This window comes from Sinocyclocheilus rhinocerous, unplaced genomic scaffold (assembly GCF_001515625.1).
Source record: "Sinocyclocheilus rhinocerous isolate Xijiao unplaced genomic scaffold, SAMN03320098_v1.1 scaffold513, whole genome shotgun sequence".
In the NCBI taxonomy this organism is placed as follows: Eukaryota; Metazoa; Chordata; class Actinopteri; order Cypriniformes; family Cyprinidae; genus Sinocyclocheilus; species Sinocyclocheilus rhinocerous.
In genome coordinates, this window is record NW_015656019.1 from 47,262 (window position 1) to 68,960 (window position 21,699).

Genomic DNA, 21,699 nt, shown 5'->3' on the forward strand with positions numbered 1-21,699 from the left:
CACGAGATTTCAGGACGGAAACATGACAAATGTCTTGAAATAAATCATCTTAACAATGTCTTGCTGTGTGGTTATGTGGTCACGACGCTACACATGGAATGGTCTTTCTCAGTTCTCAAACTACATTCGATTTTTATTGATTGAACGCAAGCGCTTATTGCGATAGAAAACACTGTAACGGTTTCCACTGATTAAGAAATATTTTTGTTTGCTTGGGTGGTAGCTAATGTTAGGCCTATTATATTAATAGGGAAGGGGGGCCCAAAAATTTGTTTTGCCTATGTCACGAAAAGTGGTCAATACGGCCCTGCTCACATGTGAAATGAGGGTGCTTGGTTTAATATCAACAGATAAAACTTGAGATGATATTTTGACTTACTGTTAGTTTGTGTTCATAATACAGTTTTGATGGCAAAAGATCAACAAAAAAAGATTTTTCATGATATGACCATGAAATGTAACCTTTAATGTAACCATGAAATCAAAATTGTCATTTCTTATTTTTTTATGGAATACTGCTTATAAATTATTTATTCATGCACATTATTATTTTTAATTCATGCAATTAATAAACGACAACAATCCAACAAAACAATTCCCAATGGACAATATCAAGTTCCACCCTACATTTTTCCACCCCCATTTTACTTGGATATTCATCACAATAGGGAAGAAAAGATTATCACAATTTCCGTTTCATACCAGAAAACCAAAGTTTAAAGAAAAACAACAGACTGATTGATCTGATTGACCATTGATCTGCTAATGACCTCTTGTAACCTGATCAACAACAACATCAATGCCATGACAAGCAGATGCCGAAACTGCAGTGACTGAACGCAGTTCCCATAAGAAACACATGCACTATTCATGCAGATGCAGGACGGGAACAGGTTTCTTTGGAAACTTAAGTGGAAATGTTTGGAAAGGACTTTAGAAGTTCCAAGAAAGATGGGTGTGATGCAACTATATGTGCCATCTTTTTTCTGTCTGTAGTCTACATTACTAACACCTGCTCACCTGAGCAGTTCGCCAGGTTGTCTGGTAGTCGGTCAGGATTTTCTGCTCTACCTTTCCAGGGGTGATCACTCAAGAATTCAGATCCTGTAACTGCCAGATTCATTATCACAGACACAACTGACCCACAACTACCCAAATCTATTCCCACAATGAAGCTCTTCACAGCTATTCTCCGACCGAAATCTGAAAAAAAAAACAGCTCTGCACCTGAGACGGGGCCCCTGATGTGACTCTCCATGCATCCAGCACATAAAAACAATTTCCCTCTCCTCCTGTTTTACACGCTACCATTGTCTACAAGAGGGAAGCCATCTCTCATGATGTCCCATGAGACACTAGCGTGATCTAAAAACATCATATGACAGAATTTCCCAGAAGCTTCTAAACTTTCCCTTCAGCAAATGGACTGTGCAGAATCACTGAATATGGTACTGGTCAAAATTATGGAATAATTGACGTGAAAAACCTAAAGTCCAGTCTTCAGTGTCATATGATCCTTCAGAAATCATTTTAATATGCTGATTTGCTGCTCAAGAAACATCTCTTCTTATTATTAATGTTGAAAACAGTTGTGCTGCTAAATATTTTAGCATTTATTTGAAATAGAAAACATTGTAAATGTACTTACTGTCAGTTTGGTCAATTTAATTCATTCTTGCTCAACAAAAGTACTTTAAAAAAAAAACATTTAATGACCTCAAGCTTTTGAACAGTAGTGTGTATTATGTTATTTAAAATATTTACGCAATATTTTGCAACAATTACTGAAAGAAAATTTCAACATTAAAATATAGTGGCAGAAAAATATACCAAAAGAAACAAATAACCATAATTGAAGCCAAGTGCTTTGAATCTTTAGAGGCTAAAAGAAGACAGAAGCATGGATATATAAATAGTCCTAACCTGCAAAATGATTCCTCCATATAATATCAGCGATAGTCACTGGTGGGCCAGCAGCAGGGTGATGTTTACCTTTGTCATGGTTTGTTCCAATCATGTCCATTAAGGAATTCTCCAAAGTTTGCAAGTTGAATGGGTCAAAGGGTCGATTTCGTTCCTGAAAGACAGAAGGACTGGGTCAAAGGTCAGAAGTTAGAGATGAGCCACTCCACCACCATTTCACAGTCTTTCAAATTAGCATCAGCCCTGAGGTTAAAGGACCAAGTTCAGATCTAACAAACACCCACAAACTGGATGCCAGAAATAGTGTTGAATGACTCCTACATGTTTTTCACTGTTCAGTAGCAATTTTATGAATGTATTTAGTGTTGAACCGCAACATTCTACACTTCTGTAGCTTATTTTGACCAAAAACCCACCCACATAGACAAGAAGAAACCATCTGACTGATATGTAGTGAACAACCACAGTTTTTGTTTTGTTTTTATGTCATTTATGGGTGGGTAAATCTGAAATAAAAATAAAAAAACTATTAAAAATCCTTTTTTGCGAATTAGAAAAAATTTTAAATTAGAAATGTTGCTTTGGCTACTAATAAGTTAAAGTTCTAAAATGAGAGAAATGGAAATAAAACAAAGTTAAATAAAAATAGTAACAAAAAAACTAATTAAAACATTACAACAACACATAACAAAATTATTAAAACAAATGAAAGCTGAAATTATAAAAATAAAAGGTCAAAATATTAATAAATACTATAATAATATATAACTAATACTAAAATAGCACTGGTCCATACATGATTAGAAATATATATACACATATATATTAGGGCTGCACAATTAATCAAATTTCTAATCGCGATTACAATTATGGATGCCACAATTATGCAATCATTCAAAGCGGCAATTAATCGTTCAAAGCAAAAGTGCCCTTCTACCTCGTATTTTCAAGAAAAATGGACAAAATAAGAATTACACTGTACTGATGACAATAAAGATCTTGAATTTTTATAAAAGCAACTTTGTTTCCAGACAGACTGGTAAGAACATTCGATCCACCCACTGATCAGTTTCGTCAGCAGTCAACAGACAGTCACTTTGTAGCAAATGTTTATATTCACAGTAAATGAAAGCACACTGGAAATAATCCCTCGGGGCAACAACATTATGTTTTTTGATCAGAAGCACTATGAATTTCTAACTCGTACTGTGGCGCATGACTACTGATCATCATCTCGATCTCAATGCTTCTTCTCCTGCCCTCTCACTGTCGAACACTAATCAGGTGAGATGACTGTATGCAATTAAACAAGTTAATGGCAACGAGCAAGAGAACAAAGAAAAAGTGACAGAGAGACTGAGCTGGTGAAAGTGTGTGGATGAATACAGCAGTGGGCAGAGGCCAACCGAGGGAAGCACATTGTTTGCACATCGAGCCCATTGTCGTGCAAATGGCTGAGCATTTGAAAAGCGATATTTCCCCTCTCAGGTTCCAGATAAAAATCTGCCCACTTTGTGAAAATCATGAGCAATCAAAACGCTGAGCTCTTCACTTCAGTCACTATCAGACACGAGCCACACATATTTCAGCATTAAACAACTACACACACACACACCACATCTTGTATTGTGGCAGCCTGCTTGCATACCTTATATAATTTACCTACTAAACTAGAAACTACATATATTCCTAACCTGTGGTTGTCAAATACTTTAAATTTGTTTTATTATTTAGTTTGCTTTATTTACTTTACATCAATGGAGGCATGAAACGCCCTTGATTTGTTTTTAATGAGGGTATTGTATGCATTGCAGACATTCACGTAATGATGACAAAACTGATCTACAATATCAGGAAACTGACAGCATTGTGGGCATAAGTGCATGAAATCAAACTTAAAATAACAACACTAGTGGTCAGCTAATATGTGTTTTTGCCCAAGTTTGAATGGAAATGGTGATATTGGTGATATAAGCTAATGCAGTTTATTTAGGAACACAGAGATGTACATTCAAACAAATCAATTCAAAATATTTACAAAATCCACTAAGACATTTGAAATCAGAAATTAACCATTTACAAGCAGATGAACCTCACAGGCTCAATCAAAATCAAGCTTTTCAAAGGCAAAAGCTGCATTCTAAAAATAAATGCAAATAAAATGAATTACTCCTTTAATTGCTTCTCATGCTCAGTATTTTTGCTACAAATTTCAATTTAGAATTGATTCGGTTAACTACGTTTTTACTGAAGTTCATTAACATTAACAAAGTGCAATATAAACAAACTCTGTTTATCAGTGTGCGTGACTCATCAAAAAAAAAAAAACATTCATGAGCATTATAATTTCTCACAATTATGGAGAAAAACATTGTAACACAGCAGAATCCGATAATGGTTTTACAATCTTAAGAATTGAGATGATAATAATAATATCTGAGAATATCACTGTGTCAACAGTATGCAATGCTTCCGTTCATGACAGCCAGTACAGGCCCCGCCCCCTCATTCAACAAGCACCAATCAGATTTGAGTGGTGTTCCCTTTAAACGCCCCTAAACCAGCTGCAGGAGAGCCTCTGATGGGAATTTGAACCCTTCCACCATACAGTGACATTTATAGAAACAGCTGGAAAATAATTCAAAACAACTCTTCCTTACAGTCAGATAAATACATAAGAGATATCAGAATAATTGCCATTTCTGTGAATTATAAGTATATAAAGAGGTTTTGGGTCTCAGCTGTAGAAATGTGGCCACATAGTAATTTCATTCAATAAATGAAAAAAGAAAAAAAAAAAAAAAAATCTGCAGTGTTTTATTAAATCTATAAATAGTTTTATGATTATTATGATGTCTATAAATGACGTTTTATGATAAATTAAGTCTATAACTTATGTTTTACGACTTTTAAATGCAGATGATGTCTGCAAATATTATTTTATGAATACTTTTATGCATTATTTATCATATTATTTACTATTATATTCATACATTCTATAAAAATGTACATATATAAAAAAAATTTAAATATAAATAAAAAGTTGTATTCCTATTATAACACACGGATAAACAATTTATTATGTCCTAATGTAATGCATTACACCTATGTTTATATACAAAATAATCTCACCTGAAATGGCAGCATGTTGTTGCTGTTGTCGGTTCTGAAGGGTTCCAGAGGCTCTGAGTTCATCCAGGGTTTCTGCAGTGCTCCGGGTCTCTGGTATTTCGGGGGCGCGATGACATTGCTCGGGAAGGGCTTCTTCGTCGGGGAGATGGGGTTGAGCGGAGACGGGACGCCGAGCCCGAGCGCTCTCCGCGGGTCTCTGCCGCTCCAGGGGTTCGCCGCGGAGCTCCACACCGCGTTCTGATGGTTATTCCAGGCGGACGAAGAAGCGGACGATGCGGACACTTTATTGATGAGGGTCTGGTGGCTGTAGGGGTTCCTCTGGTTCACACTCAGCGGAGACCTTCTCATCTGCGGAGAAAAATTACCTCCGAACACCGGGTTGACGTGATGGGGAAAGTTTTGAAAAAGCATCGTCCCGTTTACCGACGGAATCCCTTGGAAAAAGCCTTCGTCTACGGTGTTGGTGGACCAAGTGCTGCCGAACGACGGCGAGAGAGAGGAATCCTGAGGGAAACCCAAACCCGGTAACACCGGAGACTCCATGGCGACCCGCTCGGAGTGACCGACGTGGTTCTGCTCGTCCAGGATCGGAGGCTCGGAGGGGGTCGGGGTGGATGGAGGCTCTGTATTTGACGGCTCTTGATGCTGGTGGGGCTGAGCTTTGCTTTTGTCCATCAGTAAATCATCCTGCATGTTTTGAGCTGAAACAGATGATCAGTTATTATTGATCACACCGATCGGGCTGGGAGTTTTATTATTAATGAGCCCCTGATCAGCCATGTAGCTATCGGGATCTGTCTGTAGGCTACTCCGCTTTGTCCCCCTCACAACACGAATAAAGGAGAGAAAAGCTCGGAGGTCACCGATATTCAACAATTTTCGCCACGTCTTGTTTTTCTCTCACCGGAACTCCAGACAGAAACGAGAAACTGATTCTTGTTCCTGTTTTTTTTTTTTTTTCACAAGCCCCGCCCCTCAATTTGCATACGTCAATAAATACAGCTGCGTCCTTCAGCAAGGTTAAAAGAGACGCTCTATAGAGTGTAATCGCATAAATATACGAGGAAAAGAGGTTTGCAGAATTTACTTTTAAGTGTGTACAGTCATTTGGTATAAGACTTCACGACGTTTACTTTTGACGAATGACAGTTAGCGTAAACACAAAAGTTTATCTGCAGACTTGCATTTTAAAACACTACTGGTGCTAGTAATAATTAATTTTGTTGATTCAATGCATTACAGAATACAAGTTGATACTTCACGTGACTTAATCCCTATACAATATAATGTGCAATAACTTTTGTGCATAATAGTGTCAAACGAGTTTATGTCTATGATGTCTACATGTTTATTCTCACAAATTTAACTATTTATTGTAATGTATGTAGTGCACATTATTTTGCATCTTATCTTTTTTGTGTAGCCTATTTATACAATCAGTAAAGTAGCATCTAGCTCTCTAAACCTAAAATGCAATAAAAATAAAATAAAAACCATGTACAGTTCTAAGCATAAGTTTGCAAAGTGTTCAGACATTTTGACTTGGTGTACAACAGTCCATGGCACAGCTCAGCAACTAGGTTATATTTGCTGCAGGATCTTGGGTTACACCCAGCAATGCTGCACAAAACATCTACGCAACAGAAATCCCAAAAGCTCGGGAGGTTATTATTATTTTATTTTTTTTCACATCATGGCTGTAAGTCTGCCTGTATCACACTTAATGTGACATACCCGAGAGACATATCTCTATTTTGCACCCTTTAGGAATGATGTCTCATGGATTATTTTTAAAACTATTTTATGAAGGTCTATCCTGCCATTTCTGTATGCAAAACAGATCGAGCGAAAAGATATTGTACTCAACCATATGGAAAAAGTACATCGATTTCTACATACCTCTTAAGGGTTTCTACGATGCCAAATATATTCCCATGAAAAAAAGGCCGAGGATGCGACAGTTTCAGCGAGTCTGATGGATTTATGAACTCAAGCTTTAATCAAATTTTAATCAGAATAGACGATCGTAACAAGATGAAGAGCGTTTCTGCCAAATATTCCGTCCGTTAATCCTCGTTTTGCTGCATTAGAGCTGCATATTCAAGGTCATTATAGAAATCATCACTTCAAGAGCACGCGTTGACCATCTAAAAGTCAGTAAATAATATTGCTTTATACCGTCACAACACATGCATGTATATTATAATGCACCGGGTTACTGGAAAGGGACAGAAATCATATCCAGCACTTTAATCCGCCGCACACAACTCATAGTAGCTATTATTAAACACATAACATGCATCGGATGGGTTGATTTTTTTTCTTTTGCTTTCGTTTTTCCTGCTGTACATGAATCAGACTTTACCTTATCGTTCACCTTTTGGGATTCTGTAAATAAGGCTATTTCTGTTTGTCTCGCCCGGGTTTTGATATGACAGCTGAGCTGCCCTTCTGCAGTCGCCTCAACAGCTGATTGACTGCGGCGCGTGGCTGATGCACTGAGGGATTGTGGGAATTGTAGTTTTTCGGTCAAAACAGCCATCAAAAGCACTATATGACATGTTTGTAAAGCTTATAATATATTATAACATGCAAATCACAGTTGAACCCTTTTTCAGCCCTTTAGGCTACAATATATTTTGGTCCTGAGGGTTTGGCCTTTATATAGGCTAGGCCAATTAAAATATTAAAGACACAATTTTTAAAGAAAATATTGTTTTATTTAAAGGGGTCATATGATGCGATTTCATTTTTTCCTTTCTCTTTAGAGTGTTACAAGCTCTTGGTGCATAAAGAAGATCTGTAAAGTTGCAAAGACTAAAGTCTCAAATCCAAAGAGATATTCTTTATAAAAGTTAAGAGTTAGCCACACCTACCTAAAACGGCTCGTTCGAACACGCCCCCACATATCTACCTCACTATGTGGGAAGATTTACATAACGCCGCCCAAATGTTCACGCAAAGAAAGAAAGCATAACTTTGATTCTCGCTGTAGTATTGTGGCGACCCGCTCGGAGTGACCGACGTGGTTCTGCTCGTCCAGGATCGGAGGCTCGGAGGGGGTCGGGGTGGATGGAGGCTCTGTATTTGACGGCTCTTGATGCTGGTGGGGCTGAGCTTTGCTTTTGTCCATCAGTAAATCATCCTGCATGTTTTGAGCTGAAACAGATGATCAGTTATTATTGATCACACCGATCGGGCTGGGAGTTTTATTATTAATGAGCCCCTGATCAGCCATGTAGCTATCGGGATCTGTCTGTAGGCTACTCCGCTTTGTCCCCCTCACAACACGAATAAAGGAGAGAAAAGCTCGGAGGTCACCGATATTCAACAATTTTCGCCACGTCTTGTTTTTCTCTCACCGGAACTCCAGACAGAAACGAGAAACTGATTCTTGTTCCTGTTTTTTTTTTTTTTTCACAAGCCCCGCCCCTCAATTTGCATACGTCAATAAATACAGCTGCGTCCTTCAGCAAGGTTAAAAGAGACGCTCTATAGAGTGTAATCGCATAAATATACGAGGAAAAGAGGTTTGCAGAATTTACTTTTAAGTGTGTACAGTCATTTGGTATAAGACTTCACGACGTTTACTTTTGACGAATGACAGTTAGCGTAAACACAAAAGTTTATCTGCAGACTTGCATTTTAAAACACTACTGGTGCTAGTAATAATTAATTTTGTTGATTCAATGCATTACAGAATACAAGTTGATACTTCACGTGACTTAATCCCTATACAATATAATGTGCAATAACTTTTGTGCATAATAGTGTCAAACGAGTTTATGTCTATGATGTCTACATGTTTATTCTCACAAATTTAACTATTTATTGTAATGTATGTAGTGCACATTATTTTGCATCTTATCTTTTTTGTGTAGCCTATTTATACAATCAGTAAAGTAGCATCTAGCTCTCTAAACCTAAAATGCAATAAAAATAAAATAAAAACCATGTACAGTTCTAAGCATAAGTTTGCAAAGTGTTCAGACATTTTGACTTGGTGTACAACAGTCCATGGCACAGCTCAGCAACTAGGTTATATTTGCTGCAGGATCTTGGGTTACACCCAGCAATGCTGCACAAAACATCTACGCAGCAGAAATCCCTAAAGCTTTTTATTTTTTTCACTTCATGGCTTTTAGCCACTTAATATCGAGACATATCCGAGACACATCTCTATTTTGCAGCCTTTAGGGAATTATGTCTCATATATTGTTTACCAATTTTGTGAAGGGTTAAGCCTACCATTTCTTATGCAAAAAAGATCGAGCGAAAAGATATTTTTAACCTAAATGCAAAAAAGTAGGCTACATCAATTTCTACATACCTCTTGAGGGTTTCTACGATGCCAAATATATTCCCATGAAAAACAGGCCGAGAATGCGACAGTTTCAGCGAGTCTGATGGATTTATGAACTCAAGCTTTAATCAAATTTTAATCAGAATAGACGATCGTAACAAGATGAAGAGCGTTTCTGCCAAATATTCCGTCCGTTAATCCTCGTTTTGCTGCATTAGAGCTGCATATTCAAGGTCATTATAGAACTCATCACTTCAGAGCACGCGTTGACCATCTAAAAGACAGTAAATAATATTGCTGTATACCGGCACATCACATGCATGTATATTATAATGCATTTCTAAAATGCACCGGGTTATTGGAAAGGGAAAGAAATCAAATCCAACACTTTAATCCGCTGCACACAACTCAGAGTAGCTATTATTAAACACACATAACATGCATCTGATGGGTTGACTTTTTTTTCTCTTGCTTTCTTTTTTCCCCGCTGTACATGAATCAGACTTTACCTTATCGTTCACCTTTTGGGATTCTGTAAATAAGGCTATTTCTGTTTGTCTCGCCCGGGTTTTGATATGACAGATGAGCTGCCCTTCTGCAGTCGCCTCAACAGCTGATTGACTGCGGCGCGTGGCTGATGCACTGAGGGATTGTGGGAATTGTAGTTTTTCGGTCAAAACAGCCATCAAAAGCACTATATGACATGTTGTAAAGCTTATAATATATTATAACATGCAAATCACAGTTGAACCCTTTTTCAGCCCTTTAGGCTACAATATATTTTGGTCCTGAGGGTTTGGCCTTTATATAGGCTAGGCCAATTAAAATATTAAAGACACAATTTTTAAAGAAAATATTGTTTTATTTAAAGGGGTCATATGATGCGATTTCATTTTTTCCTTGACCCCTTTAACAAAGTATAGCCCCCTTATGATAGAAGGTATACCTGACATAACAGAACGTTTATATATGTGACAAAAACAATATGCTATAAGAGCTGCGCAGTGATATGATGAACAGGTTTTGTGTCATAGCTGTTGATATATTATGGATTTTAACATGATCGAATGCTTCACTGGACAATGAGAAGCCAGGACAAGACCTTTTTATAGACAAGACATTTTATAACTCATTATTAAGCCAGATTTTGTGACAGTTACAATGTTTAAATGCATAACAAAACTATCAAAATGATCTTTAATTGATGAAAGAATAAAGTTTAAAGCATTCACGACTATACACTGTAGGCACAATCAATATTGTATTATATCAAATATCAAGATAATATAAAAATTAACATGCAAATCTACTTGGCTTCATATTCACTGCTCCTGTCATAATGGGAATTTATTTATGAAATAATTAATGTAAATTACAGCTCTAATATAGCTATTCATTAACTAATACTATGAGCCTAAGTTAATGACTTACAGAAAATAGGATAAAATGCAAAAAGTGATTGAATTTGACCAGGAGTAACCAACTGGCCAAGCTTTTCAATGTGGGTCAATTATCAGGAATTTTCCTATAGGAGAATAGTAGAGTTCATTTGACAGAAAATAGCAGAAGATGCTTGTCACTTCAAGTCTCATGAAGTCAATAAAAGCAAAACGAACAAAAGAAAGGATCACAATCAAAACACATCAGCAGTAAACAAACACCACATAATTACCTAACCATATGCTATATGAAATGGGAAATGACTGAAGCTCTCACTAATCATATTTGTTATTTCTGCTCTGCCATGTTAAATAAAATGCATTCAAATCATTTATAAATTGTACTGAAATATGTTGACTCTCCTTACCACAGTACGAGGTATTCTGAAGCCAAATATGTATCTTCATGCTGCTCCAGCAGGCGTAGTCCCTCTTGCTCTAGGCTGACTGCCTCTGCCAGAACATAAATTTTTATATTTTTGGCTACGTGAAATGAAGACTACACGTCCCAGAGTGCATCTGTGCTCTCGCGAGAGTCAAGTTAACGCTCGCACAAGCGCGTTGTTGCGTTCGCTCGCGTTTTCTCACGCGCAGTCAATGGAGTCGCTGCGTGTTTCTGGAATTACTGACATTTATGAGAATTCATTAATAGATCGGTTTGTAATAATCAGTCTCGATGGTTTATAATCGGATTCCAGCGGTTGTTTAATGACAGTTAGACGCTCATATGCGTGTTTAACACGGCGTTAAGATTCACTGCGGCCTGACGATTAAATCTCCATTATTAAAATATTAAAACATTGTCATACTTTAGTTTTCAGTCATTAATTAAGTGCGTGGACTCATGTAAATATGGCAGAAGAGGGAGCGGTTGTGATGCAGCAGATTGTGGACAGGTGAGTGAAAGAAATCGAATGTAAACAAACGGATAATGTCAGCTACATATCAACCTGTCGGTAAAGATACATTTATAAACTTTTAGAAATATGCTTAAACACATAAGTATTCGTACCGAACAATTAGAGTAGCCGATGAGTGATTGTTTGCAGGTTTACAGCGTTTCTGCTCTTACATAGAGATGTTACGTGTGCTACTTACATGATGTGACGTCTTTGAAGGGGGCGTGACCTTCATTTGGCCTTTTAATTTTGTTTTGATTCAGTCTTGCTCCTTTGATTATATACTTTTTAGATCTTTAAGGTCATTTATGTTTAACAGCTCCTGTTCTAAAGATCAATCTATTTTTTGTTAACGTCTCATAACATACTGATTTTTAAGTGTCTGGAAACCGCTGTGCAGAACTGATTTTTATTTTCTTTCCGATTTTTGACACAATATTAGTAACTTCAACAACAGAATATGCAATATTGATATTATTAATAGGCATTACTATTAATAATATTGGTTTTTATTATTATTAATTATGTTTTGTTGTTGACAATAGTAATAATAATTGTTATTATTAATGTGGTTTTGTGCTGTCTAAATATTATGCTTAACACTATGGGCTTCTCTCAATTTATGCAAACAGTATATTAAATAAGTTTCTTTAACTGTGAAATGCTGTTGTATTCTGCTTAAAGGGGTCATATGATGTTGCTAAAAAGAACATTATTTTGTGTATTTGGTGTAATGAAATGTTTATGCGGTTTAAGTTTAAAAAAACACCAAACAAAGTAGTTTCGCTTTCACAACGAAACACAGCGTCACGCACAGCAGGCTAGAGTGAGCAGAGGCCTAAAGTGAGCGGCAGCGGGCGGGCTTGCGGCAACCACATGAGACGACCCCGGGCTGGACTCCGCTTCGTCCACGGTGAAAGCCGATCCGGCGATCCACAGCGCGAAGTTGATGTATTTCCTCAGCGACCAGCACGGATCAGCTCCAGGCATGACGAAGCAGATATCGTCCTCTTTTGGAAGACCAAACAAAGTAGTTTCGCTTTCACAACGAAACACACAGCGTCTTCACGACATGACGGCGGCGGCAACAACAATACTACAGCGAGAATCAAAGTTACGCCTTCTTTCTTTGTGTGAACATTTGGGCGGCGTTATGCAAATCTTCCCACATTGTGACGTAGACATGTGGGGGCGTGTTAGAACGAGCCGTTTTAGGTAGGCGTGGTTGACTCTTAACTTCTATAAAGAATATCTCTTTGGATTTGAGACTTTAGTCTTTGCAACTTTACAGGCTAACTGTTAAGCTTGTAAAGTGTTTGTATTAATTCCTACTTATAGAAATGTTTATTATTTGAGCTGTAAAGTTGACTAAATTGTCCTTTAAGCAATGGGGTAACTTCTGGTGATGTTTAATAGATGTAACTAATTCCTGATTCCTGAGCATTTTCTGTTATTTTAGCATGCGTCATGTGATTAAATATGTTACTGGGTTTACCAGTTTACATGGTCAATACAGGAGTTAAAAACCAGTCAGTTTTATGACCTAATAATGTTCATCACCTTACCATTTTTTATTTTTTTTTACGAACTGTGTCACGCGTTGAAATGATTTCCTGTGTTAATCAACACTATGACAGCTTAACTTGTATTGACCCCAGAATATTCCTTTAATACATAGCTTAAGCCATAAGAGGCTTGATTGCCTGTTTGATCTGACTTGCACACCTGCTCAGGTCAGAGGATGATTTCGGAAAGGTTCATGGTAAAAAAAAAACTCTCTTTGCCATATGACTTGCGTGATGTTGGTCTTATGAGCTTTTACTTTTAATGAACCCAGCAAAAAGGACAGTGTGCCCTGGAGAATTTATAATGACACTGTTGTTGTGGTCAGTTTTTGCAGAATGACCCTCAGGGGTCATAAATAAACAGCACTATCGAATATATTCCCTGTAATTGCAGATTTTCTATATATAGGAACATTTTTTTGGTAAATGACATGGACAGGTTCTCATTTCAGTAATTATTCATTGGGTCACTGCGTGTAGTCGAGCTGTTCGGTGTCCTGACCTTGTCGATGTTTTTCCACGCAGACTGTCCTGTTTGCCAGAGGGCCTGTGCTTGCAAAATAAACTAGACAGCACTGGCCTGCTGATGGGACACAATTGAGCGGTTCTGTACTTCCAGTCAAAAATAAGATTGCTATAAACTTTCATATTAGTATATTAGGGCTGTCAAAAAATAATTAGAATTTCGAATATTCGTCGAATTTAAAATAAAAATCCACATTCGAATGCAATATATCAAGACTTTATGGTGGGTTTTTTTCCCCATCCCACTGCATCTCATGTTTTTAAATGAAAAATGTACTCTGTGTGATTGGCTTTCCGCCCTTTGTATTAAACTATGCATACATACATGATGCTGTTTTGTTTATAGTTGTTTAAGCAACTTAATTATAATTGGTTTATAAACATTATTTTAAACATTATGCACTTTTTTCACAGATAGTCGTTATCTTATGCCTGGAATAAACGTGCATTAGTAATATTTTGCTCGATGCGGCCTCAGAAGAGAAGCCAAAAGCTATTCTTCACCCTAACTGAAAGTATGCATTTTAAATTCGAATATAATTCGAATTTTGATTATATTTAAGTACAAAATTTGAATTTAGTTTTTCAGCCATTTTGACAACCCTATAGTATAGTATATACATTATTATAGCTTTCATATGTTAGTATATTATACATTATACATTTTTGGTTTGGGGGTTGAATTGTTTTATTCAACAAGGAAGCATTAAATTAATCCAAAATGACAGTAAAAATATTTATAATGTTACAAGATTTCTATTTCAAGTTACATGCTGTTCTTTTAAAATTTCTATTTATTAAAGATTCCTAAAAACGTTTATGTAATCAAAAAAAATTTGATACAAATTTTTTTTTATTGAATCACAGTTCAATAACTGTTGTTTTACCTGTAAAATATTGCGTAAATATTATAAATATAATATAATATTTTATTAGTATAATATTATAAATATGATATACACTACTGTTTTTTAAGAAATTTATATTTTATTTAGCAGCAATTTAGTACATTGAAGTGACAGTAAAGACACTTACAATAATTTCTGTTTTAAATAAATGCTGTCCTTTTAATCAGAGATTCTTGAATAGAAATGTATCACAGTTTCCACTAAAAATATGAAGCAGCACAGCTGTTTTCAACATTATAATAATAAAAAATGTTTCTTGAGCATCAAATCAGCATATTAGAATTATTTCTGAGAGATCATGTGACACTGAAGACTGGAGTAATTATGCAGAAAATTCAGCTTTGCATCACAGGAATAAATTACATTTGAAAATCTATTCAAATACAAAACAGTTATTTTTAATTGCAATAATATTTCACAGTATTGCTGTTTTTACTGTATTTTTGATCTAATGAATGCAGCCTTGCAAAGAGACTTCTTTTAAAAACAAAAAAATCTCACCGACCCCAATCTTTAGAACGGTAGTCATTTTTAACCTCATACTTCTGTTTACATCAGAGGAAATAGGTATTGAGAGGAAAGTACTGGACTAACTGGTTTTAGTAAAGTGGTTTTTTGGCACATTAGCCTGTTTGTAGACATATCTGTGTCAGTTGTCATGGTGAAAGCTCTCATCTCTCTCAAATGGATCCTGCATCCTTCTTTAATGTCCGTCACTGAGGCAACAACCTTCAGGTCTGTGTGGAGGCAGATAGCTGTACGCCACCGCGCAGCTCTATCAGACTCCAACACACGGCCTTATCGAGGCCTGCCACCCGCAGCTGCTCTCTCTCATCACTTGAAAAGACGGGGTCATGCTTAAGTCCTGTCTGACCTTTACGTGGCAGACACTCTTTCACCCTCTTTTGTTCTCGTCGGTATTTGGCTGTTTTTAAACCTCACTTTCTCTGCCTTATTGTTTTTCCCAGCACAGCTTTGATATGTTTCCACATCTTTTCAAATTCGTGTTTGAAAGTGTCTGGAAATAATCCACCATCATTTAGACCTTTTTTGGTGTTATGTTCTGTTCAATAAAATGCGGTTTTGCATGGTGCCTATGCTAATTGCTATGGAAGCCCATTTCCACCATTGGAAAAAAAAAAAAAAAAAAAAAAATTTGACTTTATTTTTAGTTATAAAGTAAATCTTACAAAAAGTAATGTAATATATGTATTTTGCAATAATGTAGTCATAAATAAATACAATAGTAACATTTTACATTAAAGTTGCAGTCCGTAACTTTTTTGTGTTCAAAATGTACAAAATGTATATAATCGAGTACATCATGAATCCATTTTCGGACTATTTCAGACGGGTACTGGTGGAACCGCTGCGGTGTAGCCCAGTACCTGCATGATTCATCATAGACATAAACAGAGAGAAGTAGCTCCGGTCGCAATGCTCTTCCACAAAACGCACGCAGTTCTGTTTATTAAACGCTAGAGCATCAAAAGTTACAGACTGCAGCTTTAAATAAATAAATAAATAGTTACAATAGTTAAAAATTACATTAATACATGGATATGGATGTTTATTATCTTTTTAGCTTTTGTGCTAAGAATAATAGTTCATTATAACATCGAATGTATACATAAAAATAAGTGCTTCATCACTGTGGTTGATTCTAGCAGAAGTCATAAGGAAGCCCATTTCCACCATTGAAAAAAAAAAGAAAAAAAAAAGTAATTTGACTTTTTATCTCACGATTCAGACTTTGTTTCTCGCAATTCTGTGAAAAAACTTGAAAGAACTGTGAAAGAACTGCGAGATATAAACACAAATTTGACAATTCTGAGTTTATATCTTGCTAGGGTTGCAAAAGGGTGGTACATTTCAGAAACATTCCAAACATTTTGGAAACAAAAGTTTCTGGAAATTTACCGGAAATTTTCCACCCCTTTGCAACCCTATATCTCGCAATGCTGACTTTTTTCTCTGAATTTTCAGTTTACATCTCGCAATTCTGTTTTATTTTGCCTCGAAATAAAAGTAGTTGTTGTGACTTTTTTTATTCCGCTATTAAGTCAGAATTGTGAGATATAAACTCAAAATTGCAAGAAAATATGGCTTCCATAAATTGCTAGATTTTAACGTTTTCTGAATAAAATGCGTGTGCAAAACTGACGCCGATGCTAGGTGAATTCTACAGTGATTGTTCACATTTTCTAACAGGAAATGGCTGTCAGGATTTCAAATATAAATGTAGTTATAAGCAACTATAGCTGTTCAGTCAAAATGTAACTTACTATTGCACTAAAACAGACATATATACATTTTGTAGAAATGGCGATAATTCTACATGGTGTATGAATTTGTGTTCCTCCTGGCTACATTTGCTGGTGAAATGTGATCTTGTGGATGGGTCTTGTGACTCTGACCACAGGGGAGAGTGTTAGAGTGAGTGTGTGTTTATGGATCAGCAGTAGGCCACATCTGACCCCTCCTCAAGAACAAATATAGACCACAAGTTCAAGATGACTGGTGTTACTGGAAAACAGTGACTGAAGTTACATGAACTCTAATGTAGCTGGTGCTCGACTGGTGCACCAACTGTGAACTATTCACAATCTATCACATAATGGTTCTAATAGTTTAAAGTAGCTGGCCTTACAGCTTTAATGTTGGTACACAGGGATGTTTATATGCTGCTTTATTTCCATGCAAAATTTTCTAACCGTTGCAAGTTGCAACCCTATCTGTATCAGTAGAAACGTCTGGGATCTCAGCGGTTCCTCTGATGCTCAGCTACTTTCTCTCACTGACTGTTGGCTGGAAGATCATTCAGGTTCCCACAGTCACATGACCACAGCCGAATGAATAAACTCATTGTGCCGAGGTTTTAATGCCTCTTTAAATGCAGTCTGACCTGTGTAGCAATGAGAACATGCAGGAGAGGTTGTCTATGTAACACTTTGTGAATCACACCGTTGGTCTTCTTTTCAATGCTTCAATAATATTATCGCTTCTACTTAAAGTCTGAGGTTTGTTGAAAAGTTTTGCTCAGTGTTTAACAGTAGATAGACATTTAATGCTTCCACATTATCTGGCCAAGAGGAAGCTTCTAAACTTTCACAGACTTATTCCTGTTTTTAAAGCAACGTCAGTCAACACTAGCAAAATGAACCACTTTATTCATGAAAACTCATCCTTTGTGAAATAGTAGCCGATGTTAGGGCTCTAGAGTTCAGGATATTTAAACTATTATCAGGGTTATCAGTTCCAGAGACCCCCCTAGCTGTTGTATAGATTGTCTTTCTGTGTCATGTAACCGGCTCTTAACATGTAAAGAAAGGTGAGCGCTATCAACTTTCTGACCTCCTGATGGTATCTCATAGACATTAGAGCTATATTCTGCAAGAACTCTAGTAATGTAAATCTAGAGGTCAAGATGCCTGTTTTCTGGACAAGGCATTTTTGCAGCATTTTTTCCTGGAATATTTACATGATTTAAAGGCATAGAGGAGCAACAATAATGTACATTATGTGGAAAATAATGTGTTTTTTAAACCTTAAACCGCATAAACACATTGCATTACACCAAATACACAACATAATGTTCTTTTTAGCATCGTCATATGACCCCTTTAATGGGAAATGGTCCGGTATATTTGAGATATTTTAAGCATCATATATATTATCACAAACAGTGCTGCTGAAGAGTAATTCTGTCATGTGTCTTCACTTACAGCAGTGGACAGAATGTGATCACAGTTGTTCAGCTAGGCAAAGTCAACATTGTATTAGCCTTATTATTCACAAGTTGTTTGGTTTGCATGTGTGGAGATATGGTGCTGTAATAAGCGTATTGTTTATGTTATCATCGTAAAAATGAACAGAAGCCAGCAAGAGCAAGGTTTATGATCTAGTTTGCATGGCCACAAAATATTATGACTGGGAATTTTTAAATGCCTCCTCATTTTTATTCTGTATTATTTGATTTTGAGTCAGAGAATCATGAATTTACAAATAAGAAAAGAAAAAAAGCATAACCAGCCTGCATTATAAGGGAAAATGGTCCACTCCTTTAAAAAATGAATGGGAAAAATTTCTAATAATTTCATTAGTAGTTTGTTATTTGTGCAGTATATCTAAATGCTAAAAATATTATTAGTATTTATTTTATTTAATTTTAATTAATTTATTTGTGGTTTAAAGCACAATTGTTATTGAAAGAATTGTGACGTATTTGTGAATTGTTTTTCTCCCACAAAACAGACAAAAATGGCATCATCCTATCATATGTCATATCTTGTTTGTATTTTACTGTGGATAATATAGCCTGTAGTTTGAAACTTTACCCCTGTTGAGTGAAGGCAAACAAGCCTAAATCAGATTGTGTTTCACAGCACAATTTGTTTTACCTTGTTTATTGGCTGATAATCGGGTTGTCTGACCTTTCACAGTGCACCTTAATGAACACCGCTCTTAGTGTGTAAATCCATGTTACATGAGTGTGTTTGAGTGAGGGGCGACGGCGAGATGGCTTGGGTTTCACGGGGGTGATTGTGTTTCTGATGGTTATCATGATAGACGCAGGGTTACAGGAACAGGAGATGCGGGGAACATTGACAACCGTCTTTGTCTGTAGCTCTGATCTTGTGAAGATCTCTGATCATTTCGTCACTATTTATATTGCTTCTGGTCTTTTGTTCCTCATCTATGATAGTCACTTTCAAGAAAGAATCATACATTCAGATTCTATCGTAAAAAGAGTTTTCTAGTTCTGTAATTTGTCATTCCCAAAAATTGTACACATCTTCCAACCTTTTTTTTTTTAACTAAATATTTTGTGCTTTTGTGTTTTTATAGGAATAGTTCACCACAAAATAAAAAATTTACTCCCCTCCAGGCCATCCAAGATGTAGATGAGTTGGGAACAGATTTATAGAAATGTAGCATTACATCACTTGCTCACCAGTGGATCCTCTGCAGTGAATGGGTGCCGTCAGAATGAGAGTCAAACAGCTGATAAAAACATCACAATAATCCACAAGTAGTTCACACGACTCCAACAATTATGAAGCAAAAACTCATGTTTGTTATAAATTCTTCACTAATTATCAAATTATTCAAAATTAATTATTGTAACTCTACATCTTGGATGGCCTGAGGGTGAGTACAGCAATTTTTAATTTGTTGAACTATTGTCTTAATGCACTTGTGCTTTCAGCTACCAATATGCTTGATTTAACACACAATCAGCACCGAAAGATATCTTTGTACATTAAACTCAGATATTATTTAAACTGAGATCAGGGCATGTTTTAAAGAAGCTGAAGTGCATAAAAGCACAAATCTGTTGTTTCTTGTTTGGGTCTGTGATTGTCATCTGATAGTCCTGAGATGATTACAGGAGGTTCATGATTAGGAGCACACGACTGATCGCGGTCACCTGAGCGCCTCTTCGTCATCCCTCATGTTTTATTCAAAAACGGCCAGAATGGAAAATCTCGCACAGGAACCTGAGAGAACGGCGAGTCTCTATCCCTCATCCAGCAGCGCAGAAACACTGAGAGATTTGACATGGATAAGGATCATCATTAGACATAGTCATTGTGATGCTGGACAACAAATCAAACAATGCATTTAGACATCTTTCTGAGTAATTAATTGGCATATTATGTAATTAATTCACCAAAAACACATTAAATAAAACTATTTAACTATGTCTGTAAATGATCTTAATTTGTGGGCTTTTCTTAGCAAAAATGCTGATATGTGAATGAGCATGCAATTGTGATCATTTGAGTAATTGACATTCTGTAATTCATTTACTAAGACCTTAGTATATAAAACAAGTTTTATCTTGAGCATGATGGTTTGGACAGTTGGGTTGTTGAAAAAAATGACAGTGAGATTAAAATGATAACATGTTTTGTTCGTCGTTTGAGGTGGAGTTGATAATCTTGTTTCATTTGTGCTTAGTCACTGACCCATATTACTCTGCTGCAGTTGCCTCTCTTCCTTTTTTCTTTTTTGCAGACTGTCCCTTGATACTTTTAAGAGATGAACTATAAAAATAACTCCTGGAGCCTTGAACTTTACACAGCTACATGACAAAGTTTCTCTTCACCTTTATGTTGTTATACTTTGCCCTGAATTAAACCCTGAGCCGAGTGCTTATGTGTTTCTGTCTCTCTGTGTGTGTGTGTTTCAGGAGTTGTTGGGTGTGTTTTGCCACAGATGAGGATGACCGTACGGCGGAGTGGGTGCGTCCGTGCCGCTGCCGTGGTTCAACTAAATGGGTTCATCAGTCGTGTCTTCAGCGCTGGGTTGATGAGAAACAGAGGGGCAACAGCACCGCACGCGTTGCCTGCCCACAATGCAATGCTGAATACCTCATTGTGTTCCCTAAGCTCGGTATGGCAACTCTTTAATGCTGAGTGTCAGTTTATGTTCTCAAAAATTTGTCTTGTATCCTTGTTTAATATACGGAGTCAATTATATACCATTTATTTGGTTGATTTTCCCAAAATATTTTTTTTGTTTTTGAAAGAAGCTTCTTTTGTTCACCAACACTGCCTTTATAGACCAATTTCAGTGTTTGCAAACAGTCAGGGGCGTGTCTACGTGGTGGCCAGGGGTGGCACCGCCCCCCCCTGAAATTTGGCTGGCCACCCCAGGTGCCCCCCCTCCCCGAGATGTCTTGCGATAGGCTTGTTTTTAGTAAATTTCTAACTGCATCTGGCAGTGGCGGATCCTGGTATATAGGCAGCTGCCTAGGGCCGCTTTCTTCTCTTCTTTATACTTAATTTTAGGCGGTTTCTATAGTGTGATCTTAATGACAATGTCGAGAGCGCATAATGTTACGCGATCCATGTGCGCGAGGACAAATCTCTCCACTCCCAAACGGATTTCCTTCACTCTGGACGTGTGCTTTAAATATTGTTCTTTTATGAATTGGCTCTGCTCTGTCACTGTCTCGGTCTCTGTCACTCTGTTTAGTGAGTGTACACGATGTATTAT

The 21,699-nt window shown here is 36.8% G+C and overlaps 2 protein-coding genes across 2 annotated transcripts in view; one reads left to right on the forward strand and one right to left on the reverse strand.

Annotated features, from left to right (window-relative positions):
• Nucleotides 1–11,262, reverse strand: part of LOC107719219 (cytoplasmic polyadenylation element-binding protein 3-like) — a 37,990-nt gene extending 26,728 nt beyond the window's left edge. The window contains 3 exon segments of the mRNA XM_016526594.1: nt 1,924–2,077; nt 5,056–5,756; nt 11,166–11,262. Coding sequence (XP_016382080.1) covers nt 1,924–2,077; nt 5,056–5,756; nt 11,166–11,262 — 952 coding nt within the window.
• A 76-nt stretch (nt 11,263–11,338) lies between these two features.
• LOC107719203 (E3 ubiquitin-protein ligase MARCH5) overlaps nt 11,339–21,699 on the forward strand; it is a 28,426-nt gene continuing 18,065 nt past the window's right edge. Inside the window, exons 1-2 of the mRNA XM_016526574.1 lie at nt 11,339–11,693; nt 20,891–21,093. Of these exons, the coding sequence (XP_016382060.1) occupies nt 11,650–11,693; nt 20,891–21,093 (247 nt within the window). The 5' untranslated portion in view covers nt 11,339–11,649. The remainder of the gene's footprint in view (nt 11,694–20,890; nt 21,094–21,699) is intronic.